General features: G+C 46.9%; 1 protein-coding gene across 8 annotated transcripts in view; it reads right to left on the bottom strand.

Annotated features, from left to right (window-relative positions):
• Positions 1-16,827, bottom strand: part of LOC127396380 (ubiquitin-associated protein 2-like) — a 114,414-nt gene that overhangs the window by 2,430 nt on the left and 95,157 nt on the right. For all 8 annotated transcript variants that reach the window (XM_051643993.1, XM_051643992.1, XM_051643991.1 and 5 more), the window contains exons 23-28: positions 12,167-12,245; positions 10,717-10,931; positions 9,255-9,354; positions 9,064-9,171; positions 7,539-7,606; positions 6,361-6,552 (exon numbers count right to left, since the gene is read on the bottom strand). In XM_051643993.1, coding sequence (XP_051499953.1) covers positions 6,361-6,552; positions 7,539-7,606; positions 9,064-9,171; positions 9,255-9,354; positions 10,717-10,931; positions 12,167-12,245 — 762 coding nt within the window. The remainder of the gene's footprint in view (positions 1-6,360; positions 6,553-7,538; positions 7,607-9,063; positions 9,172-9,254; positions 9,355-10,716; positions 10,932-12,166; positions 12,246-16,827) is intronic.

The following is a 16,827-nucleotide window of genomic DNA, read 5'->3' on the forward strand; positions in this document are numbered from 1 at the left end:
TCTACTCACTGCCACTCCCCCACAGGCAATGTTGCTGCCACTGCTGCTGCCAACACCACTGCTGCCAATACCACCACTCCTACTGCTACAAAAACAACTGCTCCTACAGAGATAGAGTCCGATCCATCGCAAATCAGGCTAGTTGATCCTGTGACCAGGAGCAAGGCAAAGGCAAAACGCTCCACCCTTTTCACCAGCTCCTGTCTGAAATATCCAGAGTTCCTTAAAGCAACAGGAGAGTGAGGAAGGAGAGGATTCTAAATCAGTTGATGGAGCAGGTACCTCTCAAACAGATAACAAATCAGGCCACTCTCAAGCAGATAAAGGGACAGCAGGCCCTCCTCAATCAGATGACGACGATGACCTTGTCCAGCCTTTCTCTATGAAAGAACTGTGCCTCATTAGAAAGGACTTCACCTGCATTGAGGGTGAGGGAATTCTTCCATGGTTGCTCTGATGCTTTGATAGTGGTGCTGAAACCTACAACGTGGATGAGAGAGAAGCCAAGCAGTTGGGATCCCTGGCCAGAGATGCTGGTATTGACAGGGCACTTAGTAATAAGGTGGGAATTACCACCCTGTGGGACCGACTCCTTTCAGCTGTGAGAGAGAGATACCCCCACAAGGGTGACATCGAATGGTGCCGGAGCAGAACACCCACTCTTGAGAGAGCCATCACATACTTGAGAGAGATAGCTGTGCGAGAAGTTATCTATGATAAAGATGGACTTACAAATCCTGATGATGTTGAGTGTGACACACAGATGTTCTGGAGATTTGCTCAGGCTGTACCAGCAGCACATGCCCATATATTCTCCTTCATGGGATGCTTTGATGACGGCGCAAGACCAACTGTGCGTGAGGTGGCTTTCAAAGCACGACAGTATGGAGACATCATCTCTGATTCCCTTCAGTTGCAAACCTCAGCCATTGAAAAAATGACTGACAGAAAGAATAAGATGCCAAATGGATGGGGAGGTAAACCCCAGATTCTCCCTAGAGACGACGGGCCACATGTTGCAGTCATTAATAAAACATGTCCTGCTACAAGACAGCAGCGAGGAAGACAGGACTCACTGCGACGCCACCTGTGGTCTCTCTTGAAAAATTATTTTAAAGAGGACATGAGAGTCTGGGACAAGAAACCCACTGATATTCTCCAGTTGCGTGTGCAAGAGCTACTAACCAGAACAAAGCCAGGAGATGGTTCTTCCAAGAGGAAGGTTGCATCTGTCAATAATCAGGATGGTTCATCGAGTTCTAATGCTCAGCCCTAGAGATGCCCTGCCTCCAGCCAGGAGGAGGAGAGGGATAACCGAGTTTATTGGACTGTGTGGATTCGGTGGCCTGGCACATCAGAACCACAAAGATATAGAGCTTTGGTGGACACGGGTGCACAGTGCACACTGGTGCCGTCGAATCATGAGGGAACAGACTCCGTCACTATCTCTGGAGTGACAGGAGGTTCTCAACAACTCACTGTTGTGGAGGCTGATGTGAGCCTCACTGGTAATGAGTGGCAAATGCACCCTATAGTGACTGGCCCAGATGCTCCGTTGTCCTGGTTTGAGCCAGGATGAAGCCAAATTTCCTTTTTACTGATTTTTTTTTTCCTTCAGTAAGCTTAAGTAGCAACATTCTGTTCTAGCTAGGTTGATAAGACATTGGAATGTTTTTCTAACTGCTGGGGCTTCAAGGTCGCACCTTCACTCTGCCGGCCCAGACACTACGGGGAGATCTGTGACCCCCCCATAGGAGGCTGAGTTAGACAGACAGCAAAACTGGCCAGAGATATTCCATTCCATAGATCTACGTAAGCTCAGAGGAAGGTCAGAGATCACAGAAGACACCTTCCTTCCTGCTTCTTCTTCCCTTCTCTCCCGTCCATGGCCGGCGTCCCGGGAGGACTCCGTCCATCCAGCACCACCAACCCTTAGGCTCGAGCTCTCCTGACCCTCATCACTCTGCGCTTTCTCCAGCAGCAGCTTTGGGATTTCTCAGGACTGTTCCAGCTCAGGGGAGTGTGGTGGGAGTTGCTGGGGGTGGGGGGAGGCGAGAGGCTCTTGCACATACCTGAACATATCTGTATACAATTGTATATATGTTCTTATATCATTAGTGTTTAATTAAAGCTGTGTAGTTGAGTTTTCAATCCAGCCAAGTCTCTCTCTTTTTCTCCCTCTCCTTCCCTATCTGGGTGGGAGGGGGAGGGAATCAAGAGCATTGTTGTCGGACCTGAGTCAAACTGTGACATCCGTGCATCCTTGGCATAGATTATCTTAAGAAAGGATACTTCCGTGACCCGAAAGGGTACCGGTGGGCCTTTGGTATAGCAGCTGTAGAGACTGAGGACACTGAACAGCTGCGTACTTTGTCTGGCCTTTCAGATGACCCTTCTGTAGTGGGGTTGCTGAAAGTTGAGGATCAACAGGTGCCAATTGTCACTTCAACAGTGCATAGACGACAATATCGCACCAACAGAGACTTGGTGATGCCCATTCACAAGCTGATCCGGCAATTGGAAAGCCAAGGTGTGATCAGCAGGACCCATTCACCCTTCAACAGTCCCATCTGGCCAGTGCGAAAGTCTGATGGCGAGTGGAGGCTGACAGTGGACTATCGTGGCCTGAATGAAGTGACACCACCGCTCAGTGCTGCTGTACCAGACATGCTAGAACTTCAGTACGAGCTGGAGTCGAAAGCAGCCAGGTGGTGTGCCACTATGGACATTGCACATGCATTCTTCTCTATTCCTATAGTACCAGAGTGCAGGCCACAGTTTGCTTTCACCTGGAGGGGAGTCCAGTACACCTGGAATCGACTGCCCCAGGGGTGGAAACACAGCTCAACCATTTGCCATGGACTGATTCATGCTGCACTGGAGAAGGGTGGAGCTCCAGAACACCTACAGTACATTGATGACATCATTGTGTGGGGTGACACACCAGAAGAAGTTTTTGCGAAAGGGAAAAAGATCATCCAAATTCTTCTGGATGCTGGTTTTGCTGTGAAAAGAAGTAAGGTCAAGGGACGTTCACGAGAGATCCAGTTCCTGGGAATCAAGTGGCAAGATGGTCGTCGCCAGATCCTAATGGATGTGTTTAATAAAATAACAGCTATGGCCTTGCCATCAACTAGAAAGGACACTCAAACCTTTCTAGGGACTGTTGGTTTCTGGAGAATGCATATTCCATGTTACAGGGAAATTGTGAAACCCCTCTATGAGGTGACCCAAAAGAAGAATGATTTTAAATGAGGTCCTGACCAACAGAAAGCTTTTGAGCAGATTAAAAAAGAGATTGTGCAGGCAATGGCCCTTGGACCGGTTCAAACGGGGCCAGACATCAAAAACGTGCTCTACACTGCAGCCGGACACAATGGTCCCAACTGGAGCCTCTGGCAGAAAGCACCAGGGGAAACTCGAGGTCGACCCCTGGGATTCTGGAGCCGGAGCTACAGAGGTTCCGAGGCCAACTACACAACAACTGAGAAGGAGATACTTGCAGCATATGAAGGAGTTAAAGCTGCTTCAGAAGTGATCGGCACTGAAGCGCAGCTTCTCCTGGCGCCCAGACTACCGGTGCTGAGATTCATGTTCCAGAATAACATCTCTCCTATCCATCATGCCACCGATGTGACTTGGAGTAAATGGACTGCTTTGATCACCCAGCGAGCTCGAATAGGGAAACCTAACCATCCAGGTATTGTGGAAGCAATTACAAACTGGCCAGAAGGCACCCACTTTGGAATGCCACCACAAGAAGTGGTGAGACGGGCTCAAGAAGCTCCACCATATGATCATCTACCAGAGACTGAGAAACAGTTTGCCCTTTTCACCGATGGCTCCTGTCGTCTTGTAGGGAACCGCCGGAAGTGGAAAGCTGCCCTGTGGAGTCCTACATGACTGGTTGCACAAGCAGCTGAAGGAGAAGGTGAATCAAGTCAGTTTGCAGAGGTCAAAGCCATCCAGCTGGCTTTGGATATTGCTGAGCAAGAGGGGTGGCCGAGACTTTATCTCTACACTGACTCATGGATGGCAGCAAATGCCTTGTGGGGTTGGCTGAAGCAGTGGCAGTAGAACAACTGGCAGAGAAAGGGTAAACCTATTTGGGTTGCTGACCTGTGGAAGGACATTGCAGCTCGAATAGAGAAACTGATGGTAAAAGTGCATCATGTAGATGCACACGTGCCTCTGAGTCGAGCCACTGAGGAACATCGACACAACCAACGAGCAGATGAGGCTGCTCAAGTGTTCCAAATAGACTTAGACTGGGGACATAAGGGTGAGCTCTTTCTGGCTTGATGGGCCCGTGATGCTTCAGGTCATCAGGGCAGAGACGCAACATATAAATGGGCTCGTGATCGAGGGGTGGACTTAACCATGAACACTATTGCACAGGTGATCCACGATTGTGAGACGTGTGCTGCAATTAAGCAGGCAAGACGGTTGAAACCTTTGTGGTATGAAGGGAGGTGGTCAAAGTACAGGTTTGGAGAGGCCTGGCAAATTGACTACATCACACTTCCTCAGAGCCGCCAGGGTAAGCGCTATGTGCTTACAATGGTGGAGACAAGTACAGGATGGTTGGAGGCATCTCCTGTGCCTCATGCCACAGCCAGGAATACTATCTTGGGTCTTGAAAGGCAAATTTTGTGGAGACATGGTACTCCAGAGAGAATTGAGTCAGACAATGGGACTCATTTCAAAAATAGTCTTGTTACTGATTGGGCTAAAGAGCATGGTATTGAATGGATCTACCATATCCCGTAATATGCACAAGCTTCAGGGAAAGTTGAAAGACATAATGGTTTGTTGAAAGCGATGGGTGGTTGAACTTTCAAAAATTGGGACAAAAATTTGGCAAAGGCCACCTGGTTAGTTAATACCAGGGGATCCACCAATCAGGCTGGGCCTGCTCAGTCAGACCTTCTACATACTACAGATGGGGATAAAGTCCCTGTGGTATGGGAAAGAAACCTGCTGTGTAAAAGTGTCTGGGTCTATCCTGCTTCAGGCAAAGGTAAACCTGTCCGGGGTATTGCTTTTGCTCAGGGACCTGGACATACTTGGTGTGTAATGATGGAGGATGGTGAAGTACAATGTGTACCTCAAGGTAATCTGACTTTGGGAGGGAATCCTTAATTTGACAGTTGGTAAGGTACAGAGTCTATATGTAATATATGGTATGGAATAAGGGGTGGAATGTCCTGGTTTGAGCCAGGATTAAGCCAGTTTTTCTTTTGCTCATTTTTTTTTTCTTTTTTTTCCTTCAGTGGACTTTCTTTTAACTAGCAACTGCGTGTTCTGCTAGGTTGATAAGACACTGGAATGTTTTTGTAATTGCTGGGCCTTCAAGGCCGCGCCTTCGCTCTGCTGGCTCAGACACTGCGGGGAGATCTGTGGCCCCCCCGTGGGAGGCTGGGTTAGACAGACAGCAAAATGGGCCAGAGGTATTCCATTCCATAGAGCTACGTAGCCTCGGGGGAAGGTCAGAGATCACAGAAGACAACTTCCTTCCTTCTTCCCTTCCCTTCTCTCCCGTCCATGGCCGGCATCCGGGGAGGACTCCGTCCATCCATCATCGTCGACCCCCGACCTCGAGCTCTCCTGACCCTCATCACTCTGCGCTTTCTCCAGCAGCAGCTCTGGGATTTCTCGGGACTGTTCCAGCTGAGGGGAGTGCTGGGGGAGTTGCTGGGGGTGGGGGGAGGCGAGAGGCTTTTGCCCACACCTGTATATAATTGTATATATTCTCTTATATCATTCATTAGTGTCTTAATTAAAGCTGTGTAGTTTAGTTTTCAATCCAGCCAAATCTCTCTCTTTTTCTCTCTCTCCTTCCCTACCTGGGTGGGAGGGGGAGGGGATTGAGAGCATTGTTGTCGGACCTGAGTCAAACGGTGACAACATGGTACTCCAGGTGTGGCCTCACCAGTGCTGAGTAGAAGGGAAGGATGCCCTCCCTCAACCTGCTGGCAATACTTTGCCTAATGCATCCCAGGATACCATTTGCCTTATTTGTGGCAAAGGCACATTGCTGGCTCATGTTCAACATGGTGACCACCAGGATGCCTAGGGCCTTTTCTACCAAGCTGCTTTGGCCCCCAACATATACTGGTACATAGGGTTGTTCCTCCCCAGGGGCAGGACTTTGCACTTCCCCTTGCTGAACTTCATGAGGTTCCCTCCCCAAGCTGGTCAATGGCATTGAGTCTGTCACTCAGCAATCATTGTCAAGGCCCTTTCCCAATGAATAAATAAAAAACCAGAAGGAAGGAAAAACCCCCAAGACCCTGCTGGGATGTGGGTGGGAGCAATCTGCTCTCAGGCATGTTGTAGATGTGGAAGGGGCCAACTCACCTGTCCATCTTGCTGAAGATGGTGATGTAGCATCTGGGAATGAGGCTGCTGATGTGCAGGCAGGATATGGAGAAATGGGGCTGGAGCGTAACCTGGGGCAGCACCAGGGTTCAGGGGCCCAGTCGATCCAAGAGCAGAGGGCAGGCTGAAAGGAGGTGGTGTGCCAGGATGGAATCCCTGCTTGTCAAATGTCTGCATGGGAGGCAAGGTGGACAGCATCAGACACTGGTGTGAGCAGCCCCACAGTGATCAGACAAGAACAAGAGTGGCCCAAACACACATCTCCTGAACCTTTCACCAACCCCACGAGAAAGCTAAGTCACACCTGTGAGCACTTCAGCAGATTTCGAGTTTCAGCTCCTGTTCTCACCCATACTTCTGCACTAATGCCTCCAACATTTTAATTCCAGTTACTGTACTCCTTTTTTCCCTGACCTCTTTTTACTCAGTGAGACATGGGATGGCAGCAGCTACCTGAAATCAGTCCTTCACACATTGTGGGGGCTGAGGCTCAAACTACCCAGGGAGGTAGAAGAACAAGAATAACTTGCAATAAGATTTTCCTCCCCTGGCCAAAGCTTGACCCCTAACGCTAAGGGTGTAGCTGAGAGCTCAAGATCTTCCTACCTGTAAGCATGGATTACAGCCAGATACCAATTTCCCCAGCTGAGGGTGCAAAGATGGAAAAACAAGAGCTGGGCATAAGCCCAACTGCACACCACAGCTTGTCAAAGCACTTTCTGCTTTCCCTGGGAAGTTGTATGCTGAGCAACAGCCACAGGAGAGCGTGGGATAGGGACCCACAGGTGTTCGGGATGGGCACTACTGACTGGTCTCACCAGTGAAAAGCAAAGGGCCTCTTGACTCACCTGCTTTGGGGACTATTTTGACTAAAAACATTAGTGCCATCACATTTCATTTGCACCCAGGATACAGCATGTGTGTGGCAACAGAGAGCACTGCACCTATACCAGCAGCTGCCATCAGGAGCTGACACGACAGAAGTGGTGGGATAGAGGACAAGACTCCTCTTCAACAGCAAACAGAGTCAACATTAGAAATGTCACAGCCTGCTGACACTGAAACCAACTGACCTGGGAATGGCCCCAGCCACCAGTGCTCCGCATGTGGAGCCATCAGCCTGGCCTCAGGCCACAGGAGAGTCTAGCATTGCTCACCTGAGTCTTGTTATAGACTGAGCCACTGATATCAGGTACACCTGTGTTACTTGAGGTCACAGAAACTCCTGGAAAACAAAACAAATGGAAAAAAGCCATAAACAATGAGAAAGTCAAACATCACCCAGCATGAGCTGTGTGTGCCTTGCTCTCAGCACCTCCTGTGGCCTCAGTGGATGCACCTTTGTCTGAAGCTGCTGCTGCCAGCTAGCCTGATGGGGTTCTCCATGCTGTCAGACCCACAGCATCCAACATGGGAACAGAATAAAGGGCTTGATTCCTTACCCCTGCTGCAAAGTAGGAAACTAGTCCATGTCCACGACCCAGCTTGGATTCAAAGGCACTTCACCAGGCAGCAGCTGGATGCATTGAAAACTCATTTAAGCTCATGGAAACCCAGCTTTCCCCTAGGGTTAAGAATGCATTTGGCTCTACTGCAGCAGTCAAGAGCTTTCCAGCAGTGCACTGAGCAATGAGACTCAGTAGCTGCTGCACATTTGAGCTCTTGTCCTTTTACATCCTGTCGAAGGGTGAGGTCTGCAATGCTCCTCTGCCCTAAGAGAATTAATATCACTGATTCAGACTGCCTTCCACCTGGACCAGCCAGTGGCACAACAGGCTCAGAAATACTTAGCAGCAAGGTGACTCTCAAACCAGCCACTTATTCACAGTCTTATAAAGACTGGCTCTAATAATTTCACTTGCATAAAACCAGTGGTTCCTTTGGCCAGTGAATCAGAGGACTGGACTCAGAGGGTGTGCACTGCTCTAAGGTTGTACCTTTCCTAGGACATTGCTCTTTTTTTAATTGCTCCTCCACAGAGGAGAGTGGAGCTCAGCTCTTGTCTGAAGACAGTCCAGCTGGTGTTTCAAATGCACAGCAAATGCTTGGTATTGGCTTAAGCCCAAGGATGAAATAGTTAGCGCTAAGCAATTCAGTATACATTTCTCAGGTCTAACCAGCATGTGCAGAATAAAGTTTTCATATAAACTATAAATTATTCAGCCTTTACAGTCACAAAGGAAACATTTCTAGGCATGAAACAATGTGATGAGGGTACAGGCAAGCAGCTGAAACAACAGCCCAGAGATGTGTGAACTGTCCTGCTCACTCCTAACACATGGCTTTTTCAGGTGCCTACCAAGAAACTCAAAATCTAGTCTTCATTTGGCAGAGGAGCATTTCAGGAGCAGCATCAAATTGCTTAGGCTTCAAAAACACAGCACTGCTGCAGGACCACTATTCTTCAGCAAAGAAAACTTTGACAGAGGAAACAGCTCACCATTTCTCCCATGTATAATTGTGAACAAAGCTGCATATCAGCCACACAATTTCTTATGCAAAGTTCAGCCATGAGATTTAGAAGGAACATTTGGGCCATTAAAAAAGCTTTTGGTATATGGGAGATAGAGAAACAGCTTGGATTGTGACTGTTTAGAGCTGACTGTCATGTTGGACTGCACAGCACTGGGAGTTTGCCCTACTAAATCCCACTCAAGAGCAACCTCAGGTCTCACATGTTACCTTTCCCAGGTCCAGTGCTAGCAGATTTGTTTTGTGCTTGAGATGACCCACTGTAGCCTCCTTTGCTGTAATCTCCAGCTGCTGTCCCCTGCGTTAAGTCATCATAGCCTGCCAGTGTGTACAAGACAAGGTGTTACAGTGTGCAAGCAGCTCTGCAGACACTCAGGTGAAAAGCGCAGTGGTAAGCATACCTGCTCCATAGCCGTGCTGCCCGTAGCTGCTTGCTTGCTGGAAAGGAGTCGAGACTGTGTTCAGGTTGACTCCATGCTGTTTAGCAGATGCTGGAGGTACCTGGAAAAAGGAAACAAAAGGCACTGTTAAGTGGGGAACGGCAGGCAAAACACAAGCTCACTCTGCCATCTAGTGGGGAAGGCACCTCCACCTCGTGGGAAATTTAATTTGGAGTTGAGAGCACTGGGATGGTATGGGACATGGCACTCACTTCAACCAGTAACTTGCTGTTAGTGGCTTTGTACAAGCCCCATGTTTTCTGCTAGAGCCACCCCTCTGACTGTAGTGCAACCTTGTCTCAGAATAGGCTGTGTATTTCTTTCATACATTGACTGTAAAAAGCAAATTCTTACCCACAAACCCAAGAAGGAGCAACCAGTGCTCTCCCTCCAGAAACAAATGAAACACCAACTCCTGCCTGGGACTGTTTCATAAAACACAGTCCTACAGGGCCCTAAAATAGACTCATATACACTTCTGCCTGGAGTATCACCTCTTCCCAAATAACATTCTCCCTCCTGAGACTACCAGTGTTGCTTTATGACTTAATGGGGGTCTCTTCCATCCCTCAAAAGGATTTCTTAGACACCCTCGGCTTGCTGACACAGCTTTGGGTCTCCCTTTGACTCTCCAGATGCTGCTACAGGCTTTGAGGAACACTGAGTCCATGAGCTGTAACTTTCTGCTATTTACAGTAACCTGCACAGGAGTTAATGAGTTCTGGCCTTTTAAATTTCCTGTTTTATTGGGAAAGAAACTACAGCTATTTTCTCATGCTTTCATGTTTTTGGAGATTCCTTGCAGACTGGGGAAGAGGCCTCTACTCTGCTATCATGAGACCCCACCTGGAGTATCATATCCAGTTCTGGGGCCCGGAGCACAAGAAGGACATGGAGCTGTTGGAGTGGGTCCAGAGGAGGCCACAGAGATGATGAGAGGGCTGGAGCAGCTCTGCTCTGGAGACAGGCTGGGAGAGTTGGGGTGTTCAGCCTGGAGAAGAGAAGGCTCCAGGGAGACCTTATTGCGGCCTTTCAATACTTAAAGGGGGCTCATAAGAAAGAGACTTTTTACTAGGGCCTGTAGTGATAGGACAACAGTTTTAAATGGATAGAGGGTAGTTTTAGATTGGACATATGGAATTTTTTACAATGAGGGTGGTTTGACACTGGCTTGGGTTGCCCAGAGAAGCTGTGGCTGCCCCATCCCTGGAAGTGTTGAAGGGCAGGTTGGATGGGGCTTGGAGCAACCTGGTCTAGTGGGAGGTGCCCCTGCCCATGGCAAGGGGGTTGGATCTGGATGATATTTAAAGGTCCCTTCCAACCCAAACCATTCTGTGATTCCAAGAAGTAAAAGGTTTGGGCTGGAGAAAGCAAAACCAGAGAGGCACAAAGGGAGGGTTACAGTTTAGGCTGTTACACTTACAAACATGGTTGGCCCATACTGGAATGCACTGGGTACACCGGGCACACCAGCATAATAAGGTAACCCAGTGTAGCTATATCCTGGGGGCAGAGTTGGGTTGAGGAAGGGCTGCTGAGTTGTATGATGAGTCTGTGTCTGGTTCTGCTGTGGCTGGGCGAGTGTGGTAGCAGGAGCAGGAGAGGCAGAATCTCCACGGCCAAATTTTGTTACGTCACCTGTGAAAGAAAAAACTTATTAGAAAAGCTATCAAAGCCACTCCAAAAGTGGAGGATTCAAAGGATTCAAATCCTCTGAATACAAGTAGACAACTACAGAAGAGAGCACATTCTACACTTGAAAGGCTGCAGTTGTTCATGGGAAGATCTCTCCCGGTCTCTGTTCCTGATGGCCACAGGGATATTGCCTGTTCATGGCACAGAACTCTGTGCCCTGGTTAATCCATTGATAAAATGGAGATACCAATACTTATCTGTCTCGCACAGTCTGAATAGATTCATCACTATCAGATCATTGCAATAAAACATGCTAAAAGCAGAATTAGGTAAATAGCCAGAGCAAATGGTTGTTGGGTTAAAGTGTGATTCTCCTGGAGGTTAAACTGATTAGCCAAGCTTCATGGGCTGAAAGCAAGTTAGGATTTACAGGCACTGATGGGCATATTTTTGTCAATGTCTGTTTATTGGTCAAGCATGACTAGTTAGATGTCTGGTTCCTCACACCACCAAAGTTCTGGAGACAGTAGCTGAAGGCCAGGAAAGCAAGGCTTGCATCATGGGCCACCTTATTAAAGAAGTAGGAAGGGAAATCTGATTATTAACCCAAAAGCAGCCTCCTGAGAGAAGTAATTACAAAGCAAACTCCTGAACACTTGCATTTTCTGGCAGCCTACAGAGCAGCATGTTCACGTGTTTTTAGGGAGGTAACATACATCAGTCACATCTATCTCGTTCCCAATTAGTATTCCTTTATGTTGGTTACCAAAAAGTATGACAACACTTAATACTGGCATTTCAGGAATTATAACACCTATGGCTACAGTTTTAAGCTGTAATCAGATGGCAGTGAAAGAAAACCATGGGCTGAAAATCCTGGATGGCATTAATGTCATCTTTGCACGCTGATAACTGAAGAGCAAGAGCAAGAATAAAGAAGGGCTTCTTAGACCACACAAAATTCATAACAATTTTGCACTTATTCTCAAAGACTATCTAACTTACTGCCAGAAGTCACATATGAATTACTGACCAATATCATGAAGAAAAAAAAAAATAAAAAAAATCAATGTCAGGGTTGAGAAGGAGAAGGAGGAGATGCTTGCTTTTGTTTTACTAGTTTGGACTGATGGGTTTGCTTACAGAAGGGAAAAATTACTGCTCTCACAGCAATGACAGGATGACCTGCATTTAGAAACCAGCACATCTTGCCATATTTGTCTTTAAATAGCACTCACCTGAGTACAGGTTGTTAGCAAGGCTCCCATCTCTGCCTGTCAAGGTTGCAGGAGCAGGGAATGTAATTCCATAGTAATCCTTAGAAAGAGATGACATCCTCTATTAATAGTTGAGACAGTAACAGAGCTGGACATCTCTTATGAACACCATATTATACACATTAAAAAAAAATTAAAAAGCAAGAACTAAAGGAAGATTGGGCAGAAGCTGACCTTATTGCTTACAGCAGAGCTGAAGATTTACCTGGGTCCTGAACTTCAAAATAAACCTATTTTATAGACATTTTTAATATCATACACAAATAATCTCTTAATGGAAAGTTAAAGGCAACAACTAAATGCTTTCCCATCATATCCCATGTCGTATTCCAGCAAGACTGCACCTGGAAGAGCAACAGACCATCAGGGGCCAAAGACCTGGGGTCAGGCTAGTGCCATAATCACAATGTGCATGTAGTCTAAAGGTTTTACCCTTGAACCATGCCCTCTTTTCAAAAAGTAAAAACATCAGCTAGGAAAACAGCACAAACATTAAAAAAACCTGAAGAAAAAGAGTTACCACCTGATGACTGGATGTCACAGTTTAATACTAGGCCAGCAATAAAAAGCATGACAGATGCTTTCTATTAACCTTTCTCCATTCCCAGAAAGGGAAAGGAAAGAGGATAAGGGAGAGAGACTTAGGGGTTGGAAACTAAACTACACAGCTTTAATGAAACAGTTGGGATGAAAAGGAAAATAATGAAATATATACAAATATATACAAAATTGATAAAGTTCCCCTGCAATAATGCTCATGTCAACCCCAAGGCTGCAGGGCAGGCCCTGCAAAAGTCCCAGACTCAACTCCTGGAGTCTGCAGCAGACAGGAGCTGGATTCAGGAACACACGGATCAGAATCAAAGGCAGTTGAACGGACAGTCCTCCCAGGACACCAGCCATAGACAAAGAGAGCTTGACCCTTGTGATCCCTCAGATTTATACCGAGTATGATGTGTATGGGATGGAATGCTTTGTTTGGTCAGTTTTGGTCACTTTTCTGGTCAGGTCCTCTCCAAAGGAGGGTCACAGGTGTGACCCCTTTACTCCCTTTTGTTTCCAGAGCGTAAGAAGTTTAGCAGAACCAAGCAGTGACCCTGGTTTCTATAGGAATAAGTATAAGCAAGAGAATTTCTGCCTACCATTCTCCAGTACTAACTATAAACATCAAGCCTAGAAGCAGACACTGACTGAGAAACATGCTGTTAATTTCAGCAAGTGCAGCTACTTAGAAGAGACTGAACTGAAAAGTGAAATAACTAGAAAGAAAATTGGTTCTGTCCTGGCTCAATCCATAACACTAGAAAATTTATTTAAGCTATATTTTAAGCTCTGAAAGACACAGCTGTCAAGGTCTCTGGCTGCACAGAATGCCTGAGCCTGTCACTCATATCAGAGGATAGCAGAGAGAACACCTGCATGTGCTGTGACTTTGAGCTGAAAGAGGAGGTGGAAAGATTAAGGAGTACCTGGGAATGTGAAAGAGAGAGATTGGTGGAGTAACACCCTACCATCCTTGAGACAAAGCCTCAAGGTGGAGGCTCCATGAGAAGTAGAGGATCCTCTGCCCTCTCGTCACCAGACAGAGGTAGGGGACCTGAGAGAAGCAGGGAACTGGAAGCGGGTCTCTGATTGGGGTACGTGAACCCCCTCTCAGCCTCCCTCACCTTCACAGGTGCCCTTACAGAACAGGTATATGGCCCTGGATCAGGAAAATCAGGTAACTGAGGTTACTGACAAAGGTCTGTCCAGGGAGTTGCCGAGGCAGCGTGCCCCATGCATTAGGACTGCCTCTGTTAGGAATAAAAGGAAGGTCATTGTTGTAGGAGATTCTCTTTTGAAGGGAATCGAGGGCCCCATATGCCGGCCAGACCCATCCCACAGGGAGGTCTGCTGCCTCCCTGGGGCCCGGGTTAGCAATGTCACCAAGAAACTCCCAGGCCTGGTGCAGCCCTCTGATCCCTACCCACTAGTGGTCATGCAGGTGGGCACTGATGAGGTTGCCAAGGCAAGTCCTAGGGCGATGAAAAGGGTTTTCAGAGAACTGGGCCAAATGCTTGTGGGATCAGGAGCACAGGTGGTCTTTTCCTCAGTTGCTTCAGTGGCAGGAAAAGCTGAAAGGATGTCCTGGTTTGAGCCAGGATGAAGCCAATTTTCCTTTTTACTGATTTTTTTTCCTTCAGTGAGCTTTCTTTTAACTAGTCACAGTATGTTCTAACTAAGGGTGATAAGACAGTGGAATGTTTTTCTAACTGCTGGGGCTTCAAGGTCACACCTTCACTTTGCTGGCTCAGACACTATGGGGAGATCTATGACCCCCCCGTAGGAGGCTGAGTTAGACAGACAGCAAAACTGGCCAGAGATATTCCATTCCATAGATCTACGTAAGCTCAGAGGAAGGTCAGAGATCACAGAAGACACCTTCCTTCCTGCTTCTTCTTCCCTTCTCTCCTGTCCATGGCCGGCATCCGGGGAGGACTCCGTCCATCCAGCACCACCGACCTTTAGGCTCGAGCTCTCCTGACCCTCATCACTCTGTGCTTTCTCCAGCAGCAGCTCTGGGATTTCTCAGGACTGTTCCAGCTGAGGGGAGTGCTGGGGGAGTTGCTGGGGGTGGGGGGAGGCGAGGGGCTTTTGCCCACACCTGTATATAATTGTATATATTCTCTTATATCATTCATTAGTGTTTAATTAAAGCTGTGTAGTTTAGTTTTCAATCCAGCCAAGTCTCTCTCTCTCTCTCTCTCTCTCCTTCCCTACCTGGGTGGGAGGGGGAGGGGATCGAGAGCATTGTTGTCGGACCTGAGTCAAACGGTGCCAGGAGGCGTCAAGGATGATGAAGGGACTGGAACATCTGTCTGATGAGGAAAGGCTAAGAGACCTGGGGTTGTTTAGTCTGGAGAAGACTGAGAGAGGACCTATTAATGCCTATAAATATCTGAAGGGGTGATGTCAAGAATGGGCCAGTCTCTTTTCAGGAAGAAACATGAGGAGAAACATCTTTCCTGTGAGGGTGACAGAGCCCTGGGACAGGCTGCCCAGAGAGGTTGTGGAGTCTCCTTCTCTGCAGACTTTCAGGGCCCATCTGGATACGTTCCTGTGTGTTCCTGCTGTAGCAGGGGGGTTGGATTCAATGATCTTCAGAGGTCCCTTCCAACCTGTATGATTCTATGATACGTTATAGGAGATCTCAGATCAGTAGTCTCCAAAGTGATGGTGGTGTCCCGAAAGCAAGGTCTGTTACCTGCTGTGCAAGAAGCCAATCCGCACACACAGAGTCGAGATACCTGCTTTAATATGCAGGTCTGCACAGAAAAGGGAGCAGGGCGGTACTCCACAAAGCAAGCTCAGTTTCCCGAAATGCAAGTGCTACTTTTACACCCAAAAACATGAGAAAGAACTTTAACATTATTCTGTCACTGGCACACACGATTGGTCACTAACCCCTCGCTTCCATTTAAAGTGGCAATGCTCAGGAATTTCACTGTGCCTGCTCAAAGAGTAAGGGGCTTGTTGTTAGTAGGGGTCCCTCTAGACTGTGGCTGTGAATTTTAGTATGCTAATGGATCATTAATATATTAATACAGTGATTTTACTTATTCATTGTGGTTTCCCCCAATGCTCAAGGCTGTAACCAAAATAAGCTGTGGGCAATGCTCCTTTCCTTCCCTTCCATCTCTCTAGCAGGTGTCCTGCAGGCCTGTCCCCAGGCCAGGCTGTTGACTGCTTGGGGAGTGTTTTTCTCTAATTGGAATCTGGTTGTGTCTAATTCTTACTGTTTCACTGTTATCTAGGCCCTGCTTTTATTCTGTGCGTCCCTTATGTTCTCTTTTATGTGATTTTTTTTTTCCCCTCAATGTGATTTTTTTCCACAAATATTACTTAATTAATAACTGACATCAGTTTGCACAAGACAATTAATTTTGGTTCATGAAGAAAATGTTTTTGGTACCATTAATAAATAAAATATTAAAACATTTTAAAATAATGTTTGTTTAACCTTTCATCCTTTTTAAATTTTTTGTGGATGTTTTATACATATTAGTAAAGTAGTATATGTATATAATCTACAAATAAAAATATATTGGGAGCAAGTGCTCACAAATTTTTTATGGATGGGGTGTGATAACAAAAAAAGGTGGAGACCACTGCCTTATATCATTCTTCTAGGTTCTCTACAGGAATTTAAGACAGTCCTCACCCTAAAAAGTTCACACTTCAAGATGACAGGACATGCCAGCAAAACCAAAGCAACATTTTATCTTCAGTTTGGGAGAAAAAGATTAAAACTTTCTTTCCCTCCCTGGGTGCACTCCACTTGTGGGGCTAGTACTGTACTAAGTGATTATCCTCCTATTTCTCACCTCAAATCCATCAAGAGTTAATGCTTTAACCACTCATGTGTCGATTTCCATACAATCTCCAACACTGGAAATGCATCCTCCTTCTTCATCCCTGCCTTTGCAAATTCCCCAGCATTTCAAATGCTTTCTCAGAATTGACAGCATCTTCCACCTTGCTGCATTTCTATGCATCACCCCCCTATCTCCTACACCCATTCCTCCATCACTGAACATGAAATAATCTGGCAAAGATTTTGTATTGCAGGTGTTTTCTGTAAC

This window comes from Apus apus, assembly GCF_020740795.1.
Source record: "Apus apus isolate bApuApu2 chromosome W unlocalized genomic scaffold, bApuApu2.pri.cur SUPER_W_unloc_1, whole genome shotgun sequence".
NCBI lineage: Eukaryota > Metazoa > Chordata > Aves > Apodiformes > Apodidae > Apus > Apus apus.